At 49.0% G+C, this 25,153-nt stretch overlaps 1 protein-coding gene across 5 annotated transcripts in view; it reads left to right on the top strand.

Moving 5' to 3' along the window:
- Positions 1–15,920, top strand: part of PTBP2 (polypyrimidine tract binding protein 2) — a 36,900-nt gene extending 20,980 nt beyond the window's left edge. For 2 of the 5 annotated variants that reach the window (XM_059674053.1, XM_059674057.1), the window contains 9 exons: positions 230–394; positions 482–592; positions 2,752–2,947; positions 10,208–10,362; positions 11,771–11,804; positions 12,218–12,310; positions 13,800–14,016; positions 14,132–14,209; positions 14,386–15,920. In XM_059674053.1, coding sequence (XP_059530036.1) covers positions 230–394; positions 482–592; positions 2,752–2,947; positions 10,208–10,362; positions 11,771–11,804; positions 12,218–12,310; positions 13,800–14,016; positions 14,132–14,209; positions 14,386–14,518 — 1,182 coding nt within the window. In that variant the 3' untranslated portion in view covers positions 14,519–15,920. The remainder of the gene's footprint in view (positions 1–229; positions 395–481; positions 593–2,751; positions 2,948–10,207; positions 10,363–11,770; positions 11,805–12,217; positions 12,311–13,799; positions 14,017–14,131; positions 14,210–14,385) is intronic. The other 3 variants (XM_059674054.1, XM_059674056.1, XM_059674055.1) reach the window with 3 other exon arrangements.
- Positions 15,921–25,153: the final 9,233 nt, after the last annotated feature.

Genomic DNA, 25,153 nt, shown 5'->3' with positions numbered 1-25,153 from the left:
ACATTGCCTCTCTTGGCTTGTTCAGCATTGGTCCCAATGCTAGATGATTATTTTGAAGTAAATACTAGACTATTTGAATTAACACAGTGCCTGGCGCAAAAGGCTCATTTGAGTGTTAAATTTTATTTATGTGTATTTTAGAAAAGAAATGACCTAATAGTGTAACATGTAGCAAAATGTTAGTGAAAATACTGTGTGTGCTTGCAAAGTCCTGGTCTTCGCCTTGCAGCGTGCCCAAGCTGTGCTCCAGGCCGTGACGGCCGTGCAGACAGCAAACACGCCTCTCAGCGGCACTGCCGTGAGCGAGAACGCCGTGACCCCCGCCCAGAGCCCGGTGCTCAGAATCATCATCGACAACATGTACTACCCCGTGACCCTGGACGTGCTTCACCAGGTACGTGTGTCTGAATCTGCATGTCAGCCAATAGATGGGAGAGGTCATAAGATAGTAGATAATGTTTTCCTTTTGATGTTTTACCAGATATTTACTAAGTTTGGTGCTGTATTGAAGATAATCACATTTACAAAAAATAACCAGTTTCAAGCTCTCCTCCAATATGGCGATCCAGTAAATGCTCAACAAGCAAAACTAGTAAGTGTAGAGCTGTTTTGAGATGTGATCTTTTTCCTAGGCAGATACACACTTGCACGTATAGCCCTGCTAATGCTGAAGTAGCTCAGCTGCGCCATGCATGCAACCTTACAGGTGGCGCAGACTGGCGTCTGTGGGGTGATGTTGGGTCCCACGTCTGCTGTGTTCTCTGCTGCATTCGTAGAAGTGGCACTGATGTGGGTTCTGGGACTTGCTCCTCCTGCCACAGCTCTCATCCGCCTCAGCCATCCGTGTGCATCCCAGTGTATACAGAGGTGGCTCTAACCGTGGTCATTATTTGCTGTGCTTCCATGCTTGTTAAACACTAGAGGTCACATAAAGTTAGCAGGCAAGGAACCAGGGTTGGGAAGAGACTCCGATAATTTTTCAGGTGAGAAGGAGATGAAAGCCTCTCTCTTGAGCACGAATCCATGTAGCAGGCAGTGTACCTTCCGGTTTGGTGGGGAGAGCGCAGTGTTCTGTGAGCCATCTTTAGGTTGGGAGCCCTGTACGCTGGGTTTGGTTGGTTGGGGGTTTTTGAAAACTGCGCACACTGCTGGTAAATGCACCATTTTGCTGTCTAAGAGAATAACGACTCAGAAAAAGAGATGACTGGTGGAGGGGGTGAGGCAGGTCGGGGCAGGGCACTGCGGCCGTCACCCAAGTCTCCGCCGAGGCTGCTGTGCTGCAGGACAGTCTTGAATCAAAACCGTGTGTTCCCGAGGGGAGCCGCAGAAGCAGAGGCACGCTCTTCTCAGGCCTGGTTTGCCTGTGCAGCACAGCACGCCCTGACACTGACATGACGCTGGCCGACAGCTCCGGATGGGTGCCTGCCCTCTCAGATGTGGTTAGAATCCGTGTGGGTGCGCGCGCATGTGTGGGTAGCCCCTTTAAGTGGGTTTTCACCAGTATTGTATTGAAATGGGTGAACGTGCTGAATTAGTTTTTAGGTTAGTTTAAGCTTGGTAAATATATTCACATAAACTCAATCTTGTATATGAAGGGAAGAGGCATCCTTTTCAGAGTGGGAGTCGTTGAGTGAATGACAAACCTTGTGTACTTAAGTAGCCATCGAGCTGTCCATAACAGGACACTCCTGGCTCTTCTTACGTCTGCTTCACTCCTTTCCTTAGTCAACCACATGGCAATCAAAATAGTCAGACTGAGGGAATTAAAATTCTTTCCCCATCCAGCATGTGGGAAAGTGTGGGTTTACTATTAAAATACTGTAGTTCTGGGTTTACACACCTGCTGGGTCTCAGTCCATGTAAACACCAGCCCTGATCTGTCAGAAGAACTGTGGTTTCACTTTCAATGAGTTAGAGGAGCTGAGCGCAGCCCTCAGTTCTGAACAGTTGTTTGTACAGGGAAGTTTGCTCTCACGAAGAGTCACGGTCACTCCCTGTCCCAGGCTGGTGTCCAGCGGGACACCGGCCTGGGACTGACGAGGTGCAGGACGAGCACAGTCAGCGCAGCAGCATGGTCCTGGGCCCCTGTCCCCGAGCCCTCTCCTCCAGGGGGCCGACGCAGGCCGCCTGGCCACCGCTGCACGCCTGTCAGAGCGGTCAGGTGACCGGCGCGAGGGAGGGCAGGCCTCCAGCTGTGCAGCCACATTCCTCCGCACGCCTTGGGCACGCCGTGGGATTTGCTGCGTCCACAGGCTGTTCTGATGCAGGTTGCGCACCTCAAGGAAGGGAACGTGTTTTGCCCATTTATGGGACTTGCCAGATACATCACAGTGACAGTTACTTGGATTGAGCCCTTCAATGTGGCATCAGCAGAAGTGACCTCATAAAACCAAAGCACTGCCGCCCGCAGAAAGTGTGGGTGTCACACGGGCATCCTGGCTGCAGGCCGTTGGGGCACTGCTCTGGCAGGACTGTTTGTGACCCTTGTTAATTTTTGCAGATTTTTAAAATTAGAAGTATTTGTACATGTGCTTAACTGGTTGTATTTTAGATTTAAGTGGCACCTTCTCTTTCAAGAAGATAGTACTTGTGAACCTAGTTCCTGTGCAGCTGGGATAGCAAGGACAGAAGGAAGGTGCTTGATCCCCTCCTGGTCGCTTCCATGCAGGCCGTCAGTGTTTTGTTGTCAGTCTCCCCTTTTGCTCATTGTCACTCCTTAACATGGCTCATGTGCTGTCTTCACTCTTACAGGCCCTAGATGGTCAGAACATTTATAACGCTTGCTGTACTCTAAGGATTGATTTTTCCAAACTTGTGAATTTGAATGTAAAATACAACAATGACAAAAGTAGGGATTATACTCGACCTGACCTCCCGTCTGGGGATGGACAGCCTGCCCTGGACCCAGCTATTGCCGCAGCGTTTGCCAAGGAGACATCCCTCTTAGGTATGATTTCATTGTCTATACCATTGTCCCCCGTTTGCCAATGGCTTTGAATGTGCCTGTTGAACTCCAGTAAGTACAGTGAGGCCCCCACCCCCATTCCCCCCCAGTTAAGAATTTAACAAATTGTGTTACATTTTACTTTTCTTGGGCGAGAAGCCATATGAATACTGTTGGGAAAACTTTAGTGTTCTTCACAAGGTATATCAAAATTATATCAGGTGTCTTTCACACCCTCACCTGCTCTCCCCAAATAAAAGGAGAAAAGCTCTAGTGGAGAAATACTGTTGAATTCTTCATAAAATTTTACACTTTAAAGTTGATGTCATGCTGTCTAGAATTAAGTCTAGGTCCAGGCCCCTTGTGCATATTTTGGGGGGCTAGCCTGATTGTTTTCATTTAGCATGGCATAGAAACAGTGAAATGTTAACAGACAAAATATGGAATGGGAGGAGGGCGTATTATATACTCTCGCTTTTAAAAAAAATTTACACTGGAAAGAATTTTCTATAAAATTTGTTTGGTATTTATTTGACTTCACCTTGTTTGACAATGGATTTGACCCACCTAACAAAAACAATGCAAAAATTTGCAGCTGATAGAGTTGGAATCAAGATGAAGAAAAAATAAGGAAAATGTTATTTTGTAAGTAAAATGAATGAAGTCATCACTTAAGATGAAATCTTAGTTTCCTTTTACTTGATGTGCCTGGGACATTCTTGATTTCTGACATTTGTAAGGTTGTCTTTAGAGTTTCTATCCATATGGAACCAAGATTTATGAGTCTCAAAGAAGCTCTTACAGTTAAGTTTATGTCCATCAATTAAAAAAAGGAAAAGTATTATAATGAAATAATTCTTGAAAATAGATATTTACTATGGATATGTAACATTGCACTAGCCATTTGTAAAAACGTAATGTAAGTAATGATACATCTTGAATAGAGGCACCCTAATGCAAGAGAAGCAATTGACATTTGAAATTAATTCTGGAGACTTCAGACAAAAGTGACCCTTTGTTCTAATTTTCTGCTCCATCCAGCACAAGCCATCTGTTCATCCTGAGGATAATAGATGCTTTGTTTTGATAACATTCTTTCCTGACAAGCTCTGTTACTTCATGGATCTAGTTTAAGCCTTTAGTCCCTCAATTCAGCTTATAAATTAATACTATTTCAAGTGTACCACTTTTAAAGGTAAAGTTGAGAGAAACAATGAGTGATACATGACTTTTGTTTATAATTATTACTATAGAGTCTTAAATTCTTTACCGGTAGAAATTGTATTATTACATTTATTGAATATCTTGTAGGTCCTAGGCATTTTGTTAGGGACTTGGCAGATACATAATTTGATCCTTAAAATATCAAACAGGAGAAGATGACATCAAGAGTTTACACGTAATTTCTGAGAAGCTTAAAAAATTCGCATGCAACTCATTAAAGAAACAGTGTAACAGCAAAATACCAAGAAACCTCAGCTAATATCAAGCATTCACTTCCTTGGACCCTAAGGTGCTCTGGGCCTTTGCCCAAGTGTTTGTATTTGCTTAGAAGTCACCGGTTCTTTTCTAGGGAATTCATCACTGTTTTCCCTGTCATTTCAAGTGTGTCCTACATTTTTGCATTGAAAGCAAATGAGTAAAGCTTCTCAGTTCTTAATAAATTGTGTAGTGTCTTCCAGCTCTGTGTTGAATACATTAATATATTATGTTTTTGTTTATTCTCTCCACCTGAGGAAAAGAAGGAAGGCGTTCTCTGGTGAAAACATGGGACTTCACCTTCCTTTACTACGTGACTTCATCATTTACCTGTTTTAATGGCTTTGTGTCTAGTTAAATATAACTGGGCTTTTTATTCTCAAAGTACCCTAAAATAGTTTTGGAAGTAGGTGAGTGACAAGTTTTAAAAATCAAATAACGGCAGCCTCTAGTAATTTGGATAATTTATAAGAGATAACCACTGTTACAGTTTTCCTGAAAATACAAACTTTTTGTACAAAGTTAAAAACATCTTATTTGCAGTTTTGTGTATAAGTGTCATTAAGAAAATTTTTAAATGCTAAGTTTAATAGCTGCATTGTGTGATAGTGGGCAACTTTGTTGAACATACTTCCATACTTTTTATTACTGTAAGTGGCATATGATAGACACCCTGTACATAACTTTGTTCTCTCTCAAACTATTTCTTTAGGCTGGATTCCTAGAATTAGAATTACCGGGTCAAGGAAAATGTTCAAGGCTTCAGATTCTTACTGCACATGTCTTTAGAAGGCGCTATTGATTTACACTAACATGAGCGGTACCTGAGTCCGCCTATTCCTCCCCCTGCCAGCATTGAGTGCTCTTTTTATACTCTGTAGGGTCTTCATTTGATAGGAATATGTCCCGTGGTTTTTTTATTATTTTATGGTCTAGTGTTGGATTCCCCAAGTATAAGAGAGGAAGAGAGTTAAAGACTTGAAACTTAAAGCAGTGCACATTTAAATCAAAGGTAAAATAAAGCACCAAGAATCGAGGGATGAAATAAATAGGATTAAAATGAGAAGTGCCTCTTCAGTTCAGTAGTTACCATAAGGATAGTCCCAAGGCATGTATATCAGATGATAATGGACAGAGGGTGTACTAGGAGAAGAAAGCACCTGCCCTGAGGCAGGGTGCTGAGGAAAGGGGGGTGGGTTCAGGAGTACAGCAGGCCCAGGGCAATGAATGCAGTGAGGACATGCGCAGTCACTACCTCCAGCAGGGACTCCACACCCAGACACCTGGGTCCAAGATCTGGCCCAGCCGCCACATTTGTGACGGACGTGGTGCCAGCGGTCCCTGGTGCTGTGGCCATGGTGAGGGTCAATGTGCTAGTGCCTTTGATGACCTGGGCAGTGCCTGGCGTATAGTGAGTGAGTGCTCAGTGCCTGTCAGCTAGTGGTGGTTTCAGGCTGGCTTCAGTTCTAGAATTCATTGTAGTGACTGGATCCAGAGGACAGTGAGAATGTTGGGGTCTGGGAAACGGAGATGCTTGTGATAATCCTTGTGGAACTGGCGGGTTTTTATTGAGCTGCGGACATTCAGGGGCAGAGCTGGAGTCAGAAACGAAGTCATTGGCCTTACAGTCCCTGTTCTTTTCGCCATTCTGTCTCTGAAGAAAGGGAAAAGGGGGAGAGGTGGAAGAAGAGGACTTTGGAAATTGGTTGAAGAATTTAGGGGTTTCTGATCCTTGCTGAACATGAGATTGACAGTAGGAGATAGGACTTCAGTCTAGTGTACTTTTTATAGGGAACTCTTGGGAATAGACTAGGACCGTGGTCGGCAAACTGCGGCTCGAGAGCCACATGCAGCTCTTTGGCCCCTTGAGTGTGGCTCTTCCTAAGCCTTAGGGGTACCCTAATTAAGTTAATAACAATGTACCTACCTATATAGTTTAAGTTTAAAAAATTTGGCTCTCAAAAGAAATTTCAATTGTTGTACTGTTGACATTTGGCTCTGTTGACTGAGTTCGCCGACCGCTGGACTAGGAAATCCGCTAATGTTGGCTAACAGAATGTGGGATTGGTGTGCGCATGCGTATTGTTGCTCTTACTACTTTACAAGCTCAGATGAAAGCAGAGCCAGAATAGAGGCTTGGATCTAGCCTCGCCTGCACTGCAGAGTGTGAGCGGCGATGAATGGAAGCTAGAGCCCCTGGGCCTCTGTCAAGCCCGGCGCGGGAGAGGCAGGTGAAGGTGGCTCTGGTTTGCGGGCACCGCATGGGGGTGGAGAAGCGGGCGGAGGGGTCTGGGGGTGGGTGTTAAGAGAATTGGGAAGTTGAAAGAGTGAATGGCTGAGGCAGGGAGAGGGGAAGAAGACAAGGGTGGAGCAAGAGAGCTGCTCACGGGGGCGGGTGTGCAGGTGTGGCTGAGTGGGAGGAGTAGATGGAAGACAGTCCTGCTTCAAGGATGTACTGAACAGGCTAAGGATTGGGAGCTTTGTGAGACTTTTTTTTGGTTCATCTTCACCCAAGGATATTTTTCCATTGATTTTTTTTTTTTTCTTAGAGTGGAAGGGGGCGGGGGGAGCGATACATCGATGTGAGAGCTACACATCGAGTGGTTACTTCCCACATGCACCCTGACCAGGGCCAGGGATCAAGCCTGCAACTGAAGTATGTGCCCTTGACTAGAACCGAACCCGGGACCCTTCAGTTCACTGGCCGATGCTCTATCCACTGAGCCAAGCCGGCGAGGGTGAGATTTTTTAATTTAAAAAAAAAAATTTAATTGATTTTAGAAAGAGAAAAACATGGATAGGTTGCCTCCCTCACAGGCCCAGACTGGGGATCGAACCCTTCACCTTTTAGTGCACGGGACGACACTTCAACCAACCAAGCCACACCTGCCAGGGCAAGATTATTTTTAGTTTTGGTAACTAACTAGTTCTTCAGGTAAGTTTTTTTGGCTTAGTAAATTCTGAGAGTTATCACTTAGAATTGAAAATGAAACCAGGAATTAAACTGATTTTAATTTTTAAAAATATATATATATTACTGACTTTTTACAGAGAGGAAGGGAGAGGGATAGGGAGTTAGAAACATCGATGAGAGAGAAACATCCATCAGCTGCCTCCTGCACACCCCCTACTGATGATGTGCCCGTGACCACAGTACACGCCCTTGACCGGAATCGAACCTGGGACCCTTCAGTCTGCAGGCCGATGCTCTGTCCACTGAGCCAAACTGGTCAGGGCCTGATTTTAATTTTTTATTATGGAAAAGAGCCAGTCAAGTGGCTTTGGTGGACTTAAAAAACAAAAAAAGATTTATATTGTTAAAAGGGAATTTGAGAGTTGATGGCGCATCATTTCTTTCTCCTAAGTGTGTGTGTGTGTGTGTGTGTGTGTGTGTGTGTGTGTGTGTGTGAGAGAGAGAGAGAGAGAGAGAGAGAGAGAGAGAGAGAGAGAAGGCAACTGGATCCCATTAATACCAAGGAACTTAACACCGATTAATACCAAGGAACTTAACACAAGTGTCAAGTGACTGTTCCTACTGACAGCCAGTTGAGGCAGGGAGACGAGGAGTGATGGGACAGTGTCGTTCCCACCGTGGTGTGTGCTGCTGCCAGCATTAGCGGGACCGCGTGCGTCAGCCACAGCCACGTGGAGATCCAGGAAACGGTGCTGCAGGCGGAGGAGGGTCCCTGCTCAGAGCGCCGTTGCTGTGAGGCGTTCAGAATGGATCCTTATAGACTGACACGGGCAGCAGGTGAAGAGGTATTTCCACTCAATGGTACGTGGCAGCAGCCTGTCTGTGTCCTGAGGACTGTGGTGCTTTCCACGTGCGCGGTTAGTGATGCGGTGGCATCGCTGGTTAGGAAGAGCCTGCTGGCGGGTCCAGAGAGGAGACGCTGGGCACAAAGGCGCTCGGCCTCAGGTCCTTCTCCCTGGAACTCGCTTTTAAGTGAAACTGGGCGCATGGATGACACAAGGTTGGCCCTGAGTTAGTAAGTGTAGGTCAGTGTAAGGGTTACATGAGTTCATTATTCTAGTCTCTCTACTTTGGTATACAGAGATTTTCCAAGACAAAAAGTAAAATCCAAAGGAAAGTGGAGAAATAAAAAAGGGGCAGATCCCAAACCAGGGGTCCTCAAACTACGGCCCGCAGGCCACATGCAAATACAAATATTGTATTTGTTCCCGTTTTGTTTTTTTACTTCAAAATAAGATATGTGCCGTGTGCATAGGAATTTGTTCATAGTTGTTTTTTTAAACTGTAGTCCGGCCCTCCAACGGTCTGAGGGACCGTGAACTGGCCCCCTGTTTAAAAAGTTTGAGGACCCCTGCCCCAAACCATAGTGTGGGCAAGAGGTTGTAAGATAAACTCAGCCAGAGCCAAACTGGAGAGGGGGCAAGAAGCAGCTGCTGGAAGGGGACATTTTCAAGTCAGAAGTCAGAGGCTAAGAAATGGTGAATCTTACAGAACCCTTCAAACTGGCAGTGGGAGGTCCTAGTAGTTTCCAAAGTAAAAAGGTAAACATTTGGCTAAAAGAATAAGGTGTCTGAAACCAAAGGTAACAGCACGTCCCTGTGACATACCCAAGAAGGCCGGAAAGAAAAGAAGAAATACAACGGCAGCTGCGGGACCAGAGTGCGAAGGGCCAGGTCTACCCGGTCTGTCTAAACTAACTCCCTTTAGGTTGGATTTCTTTTTGAATCATGGGAAGGAGGACAAGACCATATCTTCACATCTTTATGAGCTAATGGTCGCTGAGAAGCTGGTGTGTAAGGATAAAGGATTCCTGTTCATTGGCCTCTGAAAAGTGGATAAAAGATGCTGAGGTAGAAGGAGATTCTCTAAGAAATAAGTATTTTGAGGAAGAAAGAGCAGCAGAGACTGGGAAGTAGAACCGAGAAGTCAGAAGGACGTAGAAGACGGTGGTGAAGGACAGGAAACGCTGACAGGCCGTTTGAAACCGAGGGCTTGCTTGTTCCTCCCCCTGGGGAGCATTGTGGTGGAATTGAGGCAAACAGATTGTGGTGGGACTTCCTTCAGGCCCTTTGTGTACATTAAACATTGTTCAGGGCGATTTGCTCATAGCGGTGATTTTCAACCCTTTTCATCTCATGGCATAAACTAAGGATTAACATTCTGTGGCCGCCAAAAAGGCTATTTTTTTGCCAAAATGATGAAAACAATAGGTGTACTTTCCTGTCACACTCAGTGGCTGCTGTATTAGCTATTGGCAGTGGCTGCATTGGGCAGTCAGAGGGACATGGTCAGTGTTCCTGCCTAGTCAGGTGTTGCATGTTTTAGACACATTCCCAGCCTCCCGTTGAAAGTCGCTGATTCATGGAAGGGGGACCTGCTGGTTTCATGAGCTTTGCTGGCTGGTTTGATTTCTGGTGTGAGTTCACGAAGACGGCCCTGTGTAAAGTGAGTCACTCGTAGTGAAAGGTGGTTTTAGATGTGGCTTCTCCCTGTGAACGCTGGGCGCGCACATCTTTACTCGAATGTGTTCACTCTCTATGCTTCCTTTGCTTTTCCGTGGAAACGCGATGGTTTAACTTGTTAACATAATATAGCATGTACTTTAGTTATAATAGTTAATGATTTCCCCGAAATCAGCTGTTTTTCTGTAATGACTCCTGGTCAGCAAGCCCTTTTTCTCAGTGTTAACACGAATTCCCTTTCAGGAACCATGTGGAGTGCAGCCCCAAGTCCTGCAGCCTTGGTGCTTAAGTTGGTGTTTGTAAACGACTTGTGTGTGTTTCGTAAAATCCGCTTTATTTTAAAATTAGGGCTTCCTGTTGCAGCTGTTCCAGGAGCTCTGAGTCCTCTGGCCATTCCAAACGCCGCGGCGGCTGCGGCCGCGGCTGCGGCGGGCCGCGTGGGGATGCCCGGAGTCTCCGCGGGCGGCAACACGGTCCTGCTGGTTAGCAATCTGAACGAGGAGGTTAGTGGCCGGCCTGTCCTGTTCACCCTTCACTCCATTCCATCTGTGCAAGTTTCCATGTGGATTTCATTTTGCACTTGCCTTTCTTTTATGTACATTCATTAGTCAAAGTATTTTTTGTATGTTTCTACTTCTGAATAAAACCTATGTACCTAAGTAATACTTTATTTCCTTAGATAGTCATATCTCTTTAAATATATATTTTTTTAACCTAACTACCTATTTTTCCTAAGAAAAATATGGTGAAGTACAGTAGTTTGGCTTTTTATCTTTTTGTTGTTCTCAAAGGCAAATGTAATCCAGTTTGCAGATTTAACTGTCAAAAATTTTGCTCTTTGCCTTTTCTAATTATTTGCTTGTTCATTTCATGCTTATGTGTCATTGTATTTTTTAAATCTTCTTTGATGTGAACGACTCTAATCCGTGTTTCTTTAAAGGTTCTTCCAAAGATCTTGCCGAGGCACTCTTCCCGCCTTTTAGTAATTTTTCTTTGCAGTTATTAGTCACTGTCTCCTACAAATATTTTCAACGTTATTGCCCCCTTGTTAAATAGCTTACCGTTGAGTTATTTTTTTAGTTGTACATTTATGTCTGGTATGTTTTATTTTGATTGCTATGAAAGCTGGTATGAAATGTGGGAGGCTCGGTGTATCAGTTTATGGTGTCTAATTGAACATTGGTATCATTTTTAATTGGCCTCTGTCAGTATGAACATTGAGCTGATTTTATCATTGGTACTATTGTCGCTCACAGTTCTGCATGTGAAAAGGCTTGAATCAGTGCCTTTGTTTTTCTTTTAAAAATTCTGCCTGCATTTCATAACCAGCCGTGCTTATGCAGTTACAGTTCAGAGTTTACAGCCCTGTGCATGCTCCTGCCCCGTGTTGAGATGAAATGCTGTAATTGACTCTTGATGTAGATGTACTTTACCCATATTTGTCTTGGATGACTACATTTTACTCAGTTTTTCTTGTACAGTACATAAACCAACCATTTTCTGACCAAATTCCTGCATTTCCTATGTACTGACCTATATTTTATTTTTTTTTTGTTCCCCAATTCCTTATTTTTTTCTTCTGCATTGCTGTTTCCCTTCCCCATTTCATCCTTTCCCCTGTGTGTTCACCTTCCCTCTCCTTGTCTTTCCAAACACCCATTCCCTCCCCTGTCTGACCCTTTATTTTCCTTGTCCTGGTCTCCATCCCTGTCTCCATTCCCTGTTCATGCTTCTGTGCTTGAACAAACGTCCTCGGACCAACTTGCCCCAATTAACCGCCTTGAACCATGATCATGACCACTCACCATTCTGCGGGAACCACCCTCCGTATGGATGATCTGTTCATCTCCGCTCTTCCTCGACTCTCCTCTCTCCTTGTCTTACGCTGCTTGCTCTTCTCTCCTTCTAAAGATGGTTACGCCCCAAAGTCTGTTTACCCTCTTCGGTATGTTATTGTTAGCACTATACTTTTATTATTGATTTGATTTTGGTTTCACCTTAATTCTTATTTGTAGCTAGCACTTTGGCTTAAAGTTGAATAGTAAATCTTTTGCTATTTTTCTTTGCTATTTAAAACTCTCCATAGACACAAAATTTGTTTTAATGCATGCTGATTTATTTTGCATGGTCTTTAATATCATTCACATAGCTTTGAGGGTTTATCAAAATTTGTTCTTTTCAAAATTCACTGTTCAAAATCTTGATCTTTCTTTATTCATTTGTGAGAATGATGAGTTTGAATGAGTGATCATGTTGATGTCTGAATGTTTCATTAATATGTCAGAAAGATAATCGTTAGCTGACTTGCACATAAAATTAATTTCCTTTTTGGATTACCTCTCTGTGGTTCCACTCAAGGTGTATATGGAGACGTGCAGCGCGTGAAGATTTTGTACAATAAGAAAGACAGCGCTCTGATCCAGATGGCGGACGGGCACCAGTCACAACTGGGTAAGGAAGCTGTGGGCTCTGCCCATCTTCACGTAGCTCATGTCCATCCCTAAGTAAAAGGAGGGAGCCGCGGATTGTTTTAAGAGCCAGGGTTCAGCATGTCGTGTTAATGTTCCTATTTTCATGTCAGTAGTGGTGTAGGTGAACATTCTTGTGTTTTTCTGCTGTCCTCTTACTGTCCCATGTTCAGTCTCATGGAAAAGGGTTCGGGCTCCAGGAATGCAGTAACAATTGTCCATAAAAATTACGGCATTTATATTATAAAGCTTTTTTCCTGATTATTCCCTGTAATGGAAGTTAGCTGTTCATATAGTCTGGGATTCCAGTTAATGCCAGACTACTTGAATTCTCACATCATTTAGAAGTAATGTAGTCACGTGGAAAATGTATTTTAAGGTACCAGGTTCTTTCAGAATGAAAAACCTGTGCCAGGTACACCATTAATTCCTTTTGGAATCTTAAAATATACCTTAGTCAAGTTACACTTAGTTTTGCTTATATAAGTAATCGGTGGTTTTAATTAAATGGGTATCTCATTTCACTAAATCAGAATCAGATCCCAAGACTGACGGTATCCTCACGCTGATTGACTATGAAAAGCCTGCTCTTAAGCTGAGAATTCCGTTAGTTGAGATTCAGGAATGATGGTGCCTCAGGCTGATGGCATAGTCACAATTTTTATTTTGAAGTTTGCTGTTTTTGATGTGAGGACTAGTGTAGTTTTACTGTTAATCTAACGAGACTCACCAACTAACCACGTAATATCCGGGCCTTTTGGCCTTTGGAGACAAGTAAGCTTGAATTGCAGTGTTGCTTACCAGCGATGGTGGTAGCTCAGACAATGCACAGAACTTGAGGCATCTGCTTTCTACCTCTTGAAGTACAGCTCTCTGCCTCTGAGGAGAGAGGGGGCTTAGGCAATGTCTCCTTTCCCCACTGTGTCCGCTCTGTTTGGGGCAGCTGGTCCTCGTAAGTAGCATTTTCTTCCTCATCGCGTGGGAGCTGGGGGTGGCAGAGCCTCGGAGAACAAGGTGCCCGTGGTCACTGTGGCTGAGCAGTCCCTGAGGGAGAATGAAAGCAAATCCTTCCGAATGGTGTCTGGTTCTGCTCTCTGTACGGACTGTTGTAATGAGTGTAGTGTGCCTAGATTGGGGGGTGGGGAGTAGATGAACTTGAGGTTGGGGTGTGGAGTGCGAGGGAGGAGAGGGCAGCAAGGCGTGCTCACTTCCTTTCCTGGGGCCACAGCTGATGGGTCGGCAGGGTTGTCAGGGAAGAGTGCGGGGGGTGGGGGGGGCATAATCTGGGTTTCATTCTGTGGAGGAAGCTTTCTGCCAGGTGCCTCGTCTGGGGCAAGTGGATTAAACTTGACACCAATGGTTACTAGACACTCAGGACTTGTTTCTAAGTCAGAGATTTCAGATTTTAAATGATTAAAATCCTCTTTGCTTTGTGCTTTGTTAAAACGTAGGCATTGTTTCTTTTCTTGTAGCCATGAACCATCTCAATGGACAGAAGATGTATGGAAAGATTATCCGTGTCACTCTGTCTAAGCACCAGACTGTCCAGCTGCCTCGGGAGGGGCTCGATGATCAGGGTCTCACTAAAGATTTTGGTAATTCCCCACTGCATCGTTTTAAGAAACCTGGATCCAAAAATTTTCAGAACATTTTTCCTCCTTCTGCAACCCTTCACCTGTCCAACATCCCGTGAGTATCACCCATGAGCTGGAGCTGGAGCTGGAGCTGGGGGGTGGGCCCTTGAGGAATGACGTATAAAGCTGACGAATAACGCTTCCTCTTCGTTTTGCTCCAACTCCCCCAGCCCTTCAGTCGCAGAGGAGGATCTGCGGACGCTGTTTGCCAACACGGGGGGCACTGTGAAAGCGTTTAAGTTTTTTCAGTAAGCACCCTTTCTGCTCTTTCCCTTGGTGGCTGGATGGAAGTAAACGTTCTCTTCAAGGGATTTTTATTCTTTTTGTTTATAGAGATTGTGGTTTCTGGAATGGGCAAAACTCAAGTGTGTAACGAAGGCTTCCTAGTTGTTACCAAGTGTCTAACTTTATTCTTTTGCTTCAGAAGAGATCACAAGATGGCCCTCCTGCAGATGGCCACGGTGGAGGAGGCCATCCAGGCCCTGATCGACCTGCACAACTACAACCTGGGGGAGAACCACCACCTGCGAGTGTCCTTCTCCAAGTCCACGATCTGAGGGCGGAGGCGGAGGCGGGTCACAGTGTTGTGTCATCACCTAGTGACTGTTCAGAAAGTGGGGACCAGAGTTTGATTTTTTTTTCCTTTTTTTTCTCATGCTGTTATCATTCCTTGGTTCTAAAACGAAATGGCATATGTAAAGGCAGAGTATTAACTGCTGATTCCATCTGTTCAATAGGGAAGCCATTTTTATTGTCTGTTTAAAATTTGTTTAATTTTCCTTTTCTTTTTCAACTTAGTTGACATACGTGCCTTAAAGGAAAACTAGTGTTGCTATTGTGCAATTCACTAGGAATTTACAAGGGATTGCTTGTCTCGGGCACACTGTTATATGGGGATTACACTATGTATAGGCAGGGGTGTGTAAAAAGGTTAAGTTTTTGTTTCTCCTGCTTGGAACGTACTTTGAATTATTGGCTTGTCACATTTCTTTCTATTTAGTCAAATAAGATACAGGATATTGAAAGAACAAAGCAGCATTTTTTAGTTTTACTACCTTAGGCTTTATTGCTTTAAAAACACATTGGCCTTTTTGTATCTCACAATTCTGGTCTAGATTCTGTTAGGAATGTAGGCATTAGTTGAATTAACAAGATGCAGAGTATTAATTTCTGTCAGTTTGAGCCCTACGTGGAAAGCATTGTGGAACCTTAACCTTTTGTACACGCTCTTGTGGGACGCGTCCTATAACTGCTGTCAGCACTAAGTAACGTCTTGTTTGTGGCTGAATACTTTCCGTAGATGTTTTTTGAAGTTGACATGACTTATGTGCATTTCAATACCTATTGCCATCCTTAGTTTGTGATGACGACTGGACATGGCTGTGGATTTCTGAGCATGGAGGCTGGTCTGGCTAGTGCAGGAACTGGTGCATGTCTTTCCAAGATGCAGAGAGTCACTGCAAACCTTTGCAGGAAGATGAATTTTGTGGCAGTTTTCTAAAACTGACAACCAGGTGGGACCAAAGTTTATGTGCCTTTAGTCTTAATTTACCTTGCATTGTAATATTCAGTTTTAATAAATCTTCAAAATATTTTGTATTTAGGAATAGATCTGACTTTAATAAAAACATGGCTCAGAATCTACAGGTCAAATTAATTTGAACAGTTCTTGTCGATCTGAATTGCTGATTCTGTTTAAATGACCAATACTTTTTGAAATTGATGTACTTCGTTTCAAGATTCATAGATTCTGTTATCTGTGTAGACAGAATGGTCATGTATATTTTCTATTAGTTGAGTTTTTACATCCTTAGAAATGTAAAATTCAGTCTAGTTTGGAAGCGGCACAATTAAAAATTACTTTTCTAACAAAGTCGGGAGGTTTGATGGTGGTCTACTTTCCTTGTGTGTACTCTGCTCCCTCTGTAGCATGCTCAATAAACACTGCAGCTCTGCTCACCTCTGTCTCTCTCTGCTGCCTCTCCTGTCCCTGTGCTGTGCGCCCTGGCCCCGCAGGTGGGAGGGCAGATACACCGACATGCTGTGAACTTGCACCAGGGTGGTGGTTTTTTGTTTGTTTTTTAATTTGAAAGATGGTGACTGCTTCCCAGGAGGACCCGGAATTAACATGTCCCACCCGTTACAATCTGCTGCTTAAAGACAGATTGTAGCTCGGCCGTCGCTTTCCCGGTTCCCTGGGGGTGGGGGTGGGGGGGTGAATGCAGTGCACTCTCTCCCACTGCCATGCTCTCTCGCGGTTTCACCTCTCCTCTCTGTCTGCTAAGGTCTCCTCGTCCTCGACAGCCCTGCGCTGTGACACAGAGCGCCATGTGGGGAGGGGGCTTCTCGCCAAGGGACACATTCAGGTATTGGAAGCTGAACAGTGAGTTCTCATTTCACAACTTCCGCTTTTCAAAGGATTCTGAATAAGGTGCTGTATCTATTACTCAAAATATTTTAGGTCACATTTTTCCAAATAGGTACATTGGTGTCAGATAGCTCCAGAGCCATACATGTTGCTTAGGTTGGTTCTGTGATGAAATAACTTACAATGCACATGTGTGTGTGGAGAGCAGTGACCAGGAAGTGGCCTCTGAGTGTGTCGGGCAGGGAGCGTGTGGAGAGGGCACGCCCTCCTCAAGCCAAGACCTAACACAGGGAAGTGGGTACAGAATTGTCTGTGAGCACAGGTAGGATTTTCTATTTTATACTTAGTCGTTACTCTCCTATATATTTATTCATTTGAAGTTAATGGGTTTTTATTTTAGTTTTAAGATTTTGCAAGTAATAGAATGAAAGTGCAAATATGTATAAAAACAAACATACTGAGCACATGGCACACTGTGCTCTCCACCCCTCACACGCCTCATACTTGTCAAGAAGAGGATGTTTGGACATTGACACGCCCCTTATCAAATCTCATGGCGTTTAATTAATTTTGAGGTTTTAAAGTTAATTTCTTTTCAATAAACACTGAATATAGATGGTTTGAGTCTCAAGTTTCTCCCAGGCGATGTAAAGAGTGAGCAGTTAGTACTTTACAGCTGAACCTGTGTGGGGTCCTTACACACTTGTCCCCACCTGCTGGCGCCTTCCTCCCAGGCAGCGGGCACAGTGGATTTGGCCTTAGTGTGTTTAGGATTTCTGACTCAAGCAATTTCAACTTGTATGAAAGATTCCAAACATGCAACAACTAGGACTGCCGCAAACTGCTATTCCACTCCGGTGACCGACCTGCAACTTTTCCTCCTCCACTTCTCACCTCCCGTGTTACCGCGGCCCGAGCCAGGCCTCCTCATCCGCCCTCCCGGCTGCGGTCACTCCTGTGGTCACCGCTGGGCTGGGCCAGCCTGGCCCACCAGCAGGACAACTGCCTCAGGTCCCAGAACCTTCATTCAAAACGCAGCCCTGAGACCAGCAGCGGCTCCGGGAGCTGTTAGAAGCTCCAGTTCTACCTGCTGAGGGTACAGTTCCCCAAGATCGGCGGGTGAGGCCCCCGTGACAGGAGGGCTAGAGAAGCCCCTGAGTATGCCTTTGTTTTAAGATCACCTTAAAGATTTTGTGATTTTTTTTTCCCCCCCACTCGATTTTGTGTTTTAAAAAATAATGTAGTTGCCTGTGTTTGTAACACTACCAGAAACATGAAGATGTAAATACTGTATGAAACCAGACCCTAGAACGATGGGTTTCTACCAACGAGAAACATCTTAGATGTGAACTGCGTTTAGCAAGGCCAGGGGTGAACCTGAGGAGGGTGGTGAAGGGTCAAGGAAAACAGAATACAGGTGGGGCCAGGTGGATCACTGTGCCTGGATGAGGACAGTGACCCAGCCTGTGCGAAGCTTTATTTTATAGTCACAGCACACGAGTTTCACATCTGCTGCTTCCCTGTTGCCACTCTGAACACCATCAAGCCTTGTTTAGGCAGCACTGGCTGCACCCCCGCAGGCCTAGGACTGCAGGTCAGACCGGAAGGTCGGGCTTGCTTACAGCCATGGCCTTTTGGCCAGACTTGTGCTGGGAGGGCTTTGCCCCAAGTCAGCCCGAGCGCCACAGCCGCTCCACAATACCTGCCTCACCAACGTCTACTTTTAATCTCTTAAGAATTCATCCTTTCATTCGAGACATAACCAGGAGCCCACCTAGATCCCGTGAAACGGCGGTGACGGGTCAGGAAACGGCAGGTGTGTGGTTTGATGTGTTTTCAGGGAGGAGTTAGGATATTGACCCCCACCGGCTAGGAAGGGTTCTTGGGGGTTGGTGGACAGGAGTTAGCTGGGGTGGAGGGGGGAACGGAGACAGGTGTGCGTGTGTCTGTGTGTCAGTCACCTGGGAGCACCTAATAGTTCACTGTGAGGTCGAGTGCAGCACAGCTGGGTCAGCGGCTGAGGCAGGAAGGGGTGGGAAGAGGCAGCCATGGCAGATCCCAGTCAGACTCATCACGCGGTCCTGTGGTCAGGAAGCCGGGGCTCAAGCCTTCCCAGAGGAGCTCCTGAGTCGGCACAAGAGCGCAGCCTCGGGTCCTCGCACCCTCACCCAACACCAGTGCCAGGTCCGGGTGCAGACCTGCGTGACCACTGAGTCTCGTGAGCGTCCCACCATTCGCTGCTTCACACTTTCCAACCGGGACCGGGGGCCGGTCACCAGACATGTCTACAGCTGTTTCCTCACCACGCGGTGCTTACTGGTGTCAGGAACGGTCTGGCTTGTAAACATTGGAGGCTTTGCAGTGGGCCTTCTCCACACGGAGTGCTTCCCGGGGTGTTAGATTTAAAATGTTAAAAAGGCACCGAGACAACATTCAGTTACAGATTTTCAGGTTTTCGTATAATCATGACCTGAGGCATTTTGAACTTGAGCTTTGTTTGAAATTCACAAACATGATTATAATTTCAAGAAGCACTGTCTTAAAGTTGTCTTATTGCTGTAATGAAGCTGCTAGGAATTTCATTTATTCTCCAGTTAAATCTCAGGAACCCGAGTTTATCAGGAAATCCGTCAGTCTGAGACGCGGCTCGAGTCGGGCGCAGGTTTATTCCCGGGCCCCCGAGGAGGGCCTATCAGTCAGTCCCACGTTCATTGCCTGCTCTATTTATTTTTTAATATAAATTTCAATTTAGCGCACTCTGAGGGCATGCTCCATATATTACTACTTTCATCATGTGTGTGTCTTCATTTGACGCTCGGTACTCGGGAAGTTGGCAGATCCTACACCACAGCTTTTGGTGCCACACGCATTACCTCCAGTCCCTGGGCGCGCCGCGCTCGGCCTGTGTGCAGGCGGTGAGCGGGTGCAGGGGCCTGGGGGGCCGTCCACGCTGGCAGTAGCTTCATGGCTGCTTTGGCAGCTGTGACGATGGTTTATTCACACCCAACACTGAAGTCTAATATTTGACACGGCCATTGTTTCAAAAAATAGCCTTTCATGGTGACAAAAACTCTTCATTTCTAGAAACGGCTCAAAAGGTAACTGCCTTTCTTAGAAAGGGCATAACCACATCAGAGCTCGTGGGCCGGTGTCTCGCTTTGAAGGGACGCGGCTCTCGAATGGAGGGAACTCCCCTGGTTCAGAGATGGGAGGATCTATACCAAACTACTGCAGGCACCATCGATTTCTCCGTGTACCGATCTAAGTGCTGAGTTGGTTTTGCTCCTAGAGGCATGAAACCTTTCCTTCTGACCTGATGAAGTATCAGTAGGTTCCATTCCGTTTACACTTGATCTGGCAAGAACTTGGAAACACGCTCAGCTGTCCCTTCCCACGGCGGGCCCCTCCCTCCGTAACGCCCCTCAGGGCTCGTGACCATGGCCCCTCTTAGGGAAACAGTTTGGTTCCGCCCATTGGCACAGGCCCCTCTTTGAGGTACGGGGTGCTCTGACACCCTAAAACCCCGCGGCTTTTGCCCACGTGACCCACACACGGTGCCCCCTCGGATTCTCGGATCCCTTCACCCATGTCCTTCCTGAACTAGTTGAGGACGTGTGTGAAGCAAATCATGGGGGGGGGGGGGGGAGTGTTTCTTAATTAAAAGTGAAGCTTAATATTGGGGAGAAGCCCACTGACTTAAAGTTCCTCCCACCTGGACAGACAGGTGCCCGCCGCGCCGGCGCCACACTGGCCTCACCAGCGCCGTGATAGGAAGGTGTCCCCTGTGAACCGACTCTGCCCGTGGGAGGGCGGAGGGGCCGCGCCTGCAATGCACAGCAGGACGCGGTGGAGGGAAGCGCTCTGTTAATGGTCCGGCTTCCCAAGGTCTGAACTGCCAGAGTGAGCGTTTGCTCAGCGGAGAAATGGATGCTCTGACCTGGAACAGGAGGTCAATTACCTCCTCTCCCGGGACCAGAGGCCTCCCGCCCCGGTTCCAGCCGCGGGAGGAGCCGGCCTTGGCTCTGCCCCGGTCTGCACACCCGCACGCTCTTCAGGGCGTTTGGGTAAATTGGAAACAAGACAGACCGCTGAGGTGGCGGCCATGTGGCCGTGGGAGGCGCCATGACACACGGGAAGTAACGCTTCCTCCCCAGGAGCCAGGAAGACGGGTGCCCCCTTCCTGGCAGCTGCTGGGACCGGAGCCCAGAGGTCCTGGGGGCTGTGGCTGCAGGCGGCAGAGGGGGCGACACCCGCATCACTAATGAGCGGCCGGCCAGCAGCCCTCCTGCACCTGGCGGAGAATTAATTGGCGCACAGCCCCCCGGAAGGTGCCAGGCAGCCAGGCATGTGGGTCCGTGGCGTCTTGTTCATTGAGGGTGTGGGTAGCCTCCCTGCCTCTACCTCCTGGCGCCTGCAGCACCCCCAGGCCAAGCGGCCTGGCCGGGAACCACCGCGCGAGGGCCACTGGCTAGACTGTTATTTATGCTTTTAGCGCCCCCCCCCCCCAAAGACGGGGGTCTTTAACCCTCCAACCCAGACGCAGACCAGAGGAGGGAAATGCACCTGAGCCAGCTGATGGGGGGTGGGGGTGGGGACAGCTGACGGGGAGGCAGGATGGAGAGATCGGACGCCCTGGGTTTTTTGTTGTGTTTTTTATTCCTCACCCGAGGATATTTTTTCATTGATTTTTAGAGAGAGTGGAAGAGCGAGGGAGAGACAGAAACATTGATGTGGGAGAGACACATTGATTGGTTGCCTCCTGCACGATCCCTGACCAGGGCCCGAGCCAGGGAGGAGACTGCAACCGAGGTACATGCCCTTGACCAGAATCGAACCCAGGCCGACGCCCCATCCATTGAGCCAAACGGCTAAGGCCATGAAACACTATTTTAGATGCAGAATTGCACAGCTGAGAAACCGCCGCCCAAGCGGCCAGCCACACACAGACCATGACACACGCCTGTTCCAGCTCAGACCTCAGACCCGTATCATTTCCCCAGTGACGGCTCGGGCGGCGAGCCAGCCAGGCCCCGTGTGCTCCACGTCCTCCCAGGGCCCTCCCGCCACCCTGACAAATGCCACCTTCCCCAAGAAACAGTCACTTAAAAGCCCATTACAGAGATGACAGCCCAGGAGCCGGGAGCCAAACCTCCAGGAGAAAGTGGGCTGCGAGCCAGAGGAGGGCCGCCTGGCTCCCGGGCACCGGCCATTTCTCATCCCGGCGATCGGAGCTGCTCCCCGCCTGTGCCCACGCCTGGGAGCTGCTCCCCGCCTGTGCCCACCCATGGGAGCTGCTCCCTGCCCTGCCCACACGGGGCAGACAATGACCTACCTGGGGGATAGCTGCCCCCCGGCGCTCCTCGCCTGCTCTGCAGACGGTAAGTCAGAATGCGCCCCCAGAACAGCTTCTCAGGCAGGAGAATGAATGGGCTTCCTGTCCGCAGCGGCCCGGTGGCGGAGAAGCAGCTGCACGTGGTGGGCATGGGGCGCGGGTGCTCACACGCCGCCACCACCTCCGGGGACAGACCCCGTGGGCCCGAGGACGCCGGTCACGGGGTCGGCCACACAACACAACATGATATTGCAGCCCTCAAGGTTTTTAAAAATAACCTTATTCCTAAAAATCGCGATGGCGCTCAATCTAACCCCTGGGTAACGTGGAACATCGCACGCGTGGGGCCTTCACGCGGTCACGTGCTCCCCGGGTTCCACAGTGGGCGCTGCAGGGCGTTTCCGCTCAAAGGCCGTCTTTTTTTTTTTTTTTTTTTTTTAATATATTTTATTGATTTTTTACAGAGAGGAAGGGAGAGGGATAGAGAGTTAGAAACATCAATGAGAGAGAAACATCGATCAGCTGTCTCCTGCATACTCCCTACTGGGGATGTGCCCACAACCAAGGTACATGCCCTTGACCAGAATCAAACCTGGGACCCTTCAGTTCGCAACGCTCTGTCCACTGAGCCAAACCGGCCAGGGCTCAGAGGCCGTCTTTTTAGCCCGTTCACTGCCACGCCTCCAAAATGGAAGCCATCCCCACAGCCAGTGTTTAAAATTTAATTAAAAAAAATCAATTTGTGATGCATATTATGGAAATATCATGGACGGGACGCACCGCTGCGTCAGATTTCAAATCCTGAGAAGCACTTCCACACGCCACAGGCCGACGCGTGTCTTAGAACACAGGGGCCACCAGCACTCGGGGCGACGCAGCAGGTCCATGCACAGCAGAGCGAGCCTGGTACCAGGACGGCCCACACCGCTCAGGGACACGGCGGCGGGGGGGCACGGGGGACTCAGAAAGATAAGCTGGGGTTATAATTGCGCGGCTTTCGCACCAGCATTCCTGCACCCGCCGTGTCCTGCAATTCAGCTCCACCCTGACACCCCCTGGGGTCAGCCAGGTCCCCACCCCCACCTGCAGGCCCCAATCCACAGTCCAGGTTGTTGCCTGGGCCTCCGGCCACAGACCCACTGGCTGCAGCTGGGAGGCCCCAGCCCCTCAGCTCAGGGGACTGGCTGCGGGCTCAGCACTCAGGGCCATGTCTCGCGTCTCCTCACTCTCACCGGCGTGGGCCTCTGAGTGGGAAAGGACTTCCGTCCAGATGGACCCGAGGACACGTGACGGACAGCTCATCACGCAGTCAGGAGCATGGACGTCAGAACTCAGACCGATTTCCCGGAAATGCCCGGTTTATACACGATGCACTGACCTTCTTCCAATGGCCGTCCGCCGGCGTCTCTCCCGTCTCCCAGATGCTGAGCACACCCGTGGCCTCCTGTCCATGAACAGCCTGTCCCACTCCCTCAGGGGACCCACCTGTACCTGGGGAGCATGTCTGCCGAGCTGCCATCCCCCATCACCCCTCCACCGTTCGAGCTGGCCGGTCTACTGCCTCGTTCTGGGAGACGTGAGCGATCCCAGCATCCCCCTGACACGGCCGTGGTCACGGGCAGGGGGGCCCCGGGCAGGGGTGCTGGCCTGGGTGCGTGTCTGTGAGCAGTGGGACACGTGTGTGTGTGTGTGTGTGGGGAGTGATGGAACATGAGACTAGAAAGGAAAACAGAAGAGACTCGGCTCCCGGGGAAGGAGGGGCTCATAGCGGACACCACGTCCAGGTGTGGAGCGGCGCTGGCGGGAGGGAGACAGGCCGGCAGTGCGGCGGCTCCACCTCCCGAGCTGCTCTGGGAGCGGGGGATGCGTTCATGGGGGTGAGGGCGGAGGAGCCCAGGTGCAGGACCATCAGTGTGGCCAGAGACCCGCGAGGGAGCCTGAGACTGGACGTGGGAGCGGGCGGAGCTGGAGAGTCGGGCTGAGCCGGGAGTGGGCAGCCACGGGGCCTGGGCGGGTCTGAGCGCTGGTGTGTGCGAACGCCCGGGGCACTTTCCATAGCTCGGGCTTAGGGCCAGGCGTCACCCTCTTATTTCTCTCCCCAGTTCGGAGAGCACTGAGGGCAGGACGCGGGAGCTAGCCACGCGCACACGGACACCTCTGCCCAGGCGCCGCCCCGCTTCCCCGGATCCAACGCGTCCATCCACGGACGCACACGCGCGTCACCGGCGCTGACCGCGTGGCTCACGCAGCTCCCGACAAGCCTCTCGCCCGGCGGGTGGTTCGGAAAGAGAAGGAACCAGAAGGCACTGACCTGGGCCCAGAGCTCCTCCTGGTCCGGGGAAGAGTGAGTGACGGGCGGGGACACGGAGGCGGCGGCCTCGCTCCTCTTTCCTCCCAGGAGGCGGGGTGGGTACTCCCGTCTGTGGAAATAAGAGGGATAAACGTTGGCTCTCGTCTCAAGCACTTACACTCACTTCACTGCTTTCACAACACCCTCAGGCGGGGCATTCGTGTCTCCATTTTACCTTTTAAAAATATATTTGTATTGATTTCAGAGAGGAAGGGGGGGGGGAGAAACATCAATGATGAGAATCACTGATCAGCGGCCTCCTGCACGCCCCACACTGCGGATCCAGCCCGCAACCCGGGCCTGTGCCCTGACAGCGGGAAGCAACGGGCTTCCTTTGTAGTCAGCTCCAACGCAGTGTCCCCAGTGTGGGCGCTTTGAGGAGTCACGTTTTTCATCGCCGGACGGACCTTATCTTGGGAACATCCACGCCCACATCCACGCCTCCCGCGAGCTCGCTGACAGTCCTGCCGCCTTGTGAGCCGGACACACGCCTGAACCGCGAGGGGAACCTGTGAGTTCCCCCCACTCTCCCCAGACGCACCTCCCTTCCCTCCCGCACCTGACAGCAGACACCGGCGTTTGGCTAACATTCGTTACCTCTCTTTAAAAATAAATATATTTATATTGATTTTTAGAAAGAGAGGAAGGAGACGGGGAGAGAGAGAGAAACATGGATGATGAGAGCGAAACACCCATCGGTGGCCCCTGCACGCCCCCCACAGGGGATGGAGCCGGCCACCCAGGCCTGTGCCCGACCCGGATCGAACCCTGACCGCTTGGTGCACAGGAGGACACGCAGCCGCTGACCGCCGGCGGGCATTCACTGCCTCTCGCTCTGTGCACACTCTCCCTTCGCCGCGGACGCTCCCCTCGCCCTCGAACACGGCTGGTTTCTAGGCTAAAGCCTTGTCCCCCCTGGGAGGTGGCCGGGCCCCCTGAGCACCAAGGAGCCGCGTCCAGGATGTGGTCCGGCCCGTGGGGCCTGTGGGCGGCGAGAGGCCGTGTCGCCCGGGAGCGTGGCGTTCGGCTTCGTGAGGCTGCTGATCTTCACCTGCCCGCAGGCCGCGGCCACTCGCCCTCACAGCGCGGACCTCCCCTCCGCGCCCCTTGCAGGCCTCGCTGCCTGAGCCACCGGCCTGATG

The sequence above is a fragment of the Myotis daubentonii genome, chromosome 18, assembly GCF_963259705.1.
Source record: "Myotis daubentonii chromosome 18, mMyoDau2.1, whole genome shotgun sequence".
In the NCBI taxonomy this organism is placed as follows: domain Eukaryota; kingdom Metazoa; phylum Chordata; class Mammalia; order Chiroptera; family Vespertilionidae; genus Myotis; species Myotis daubentonii.
Note: the sequence above shows the minus strand (reverse complement) of the source record. Positions and strands in the feature narration are given on the sequence as shown.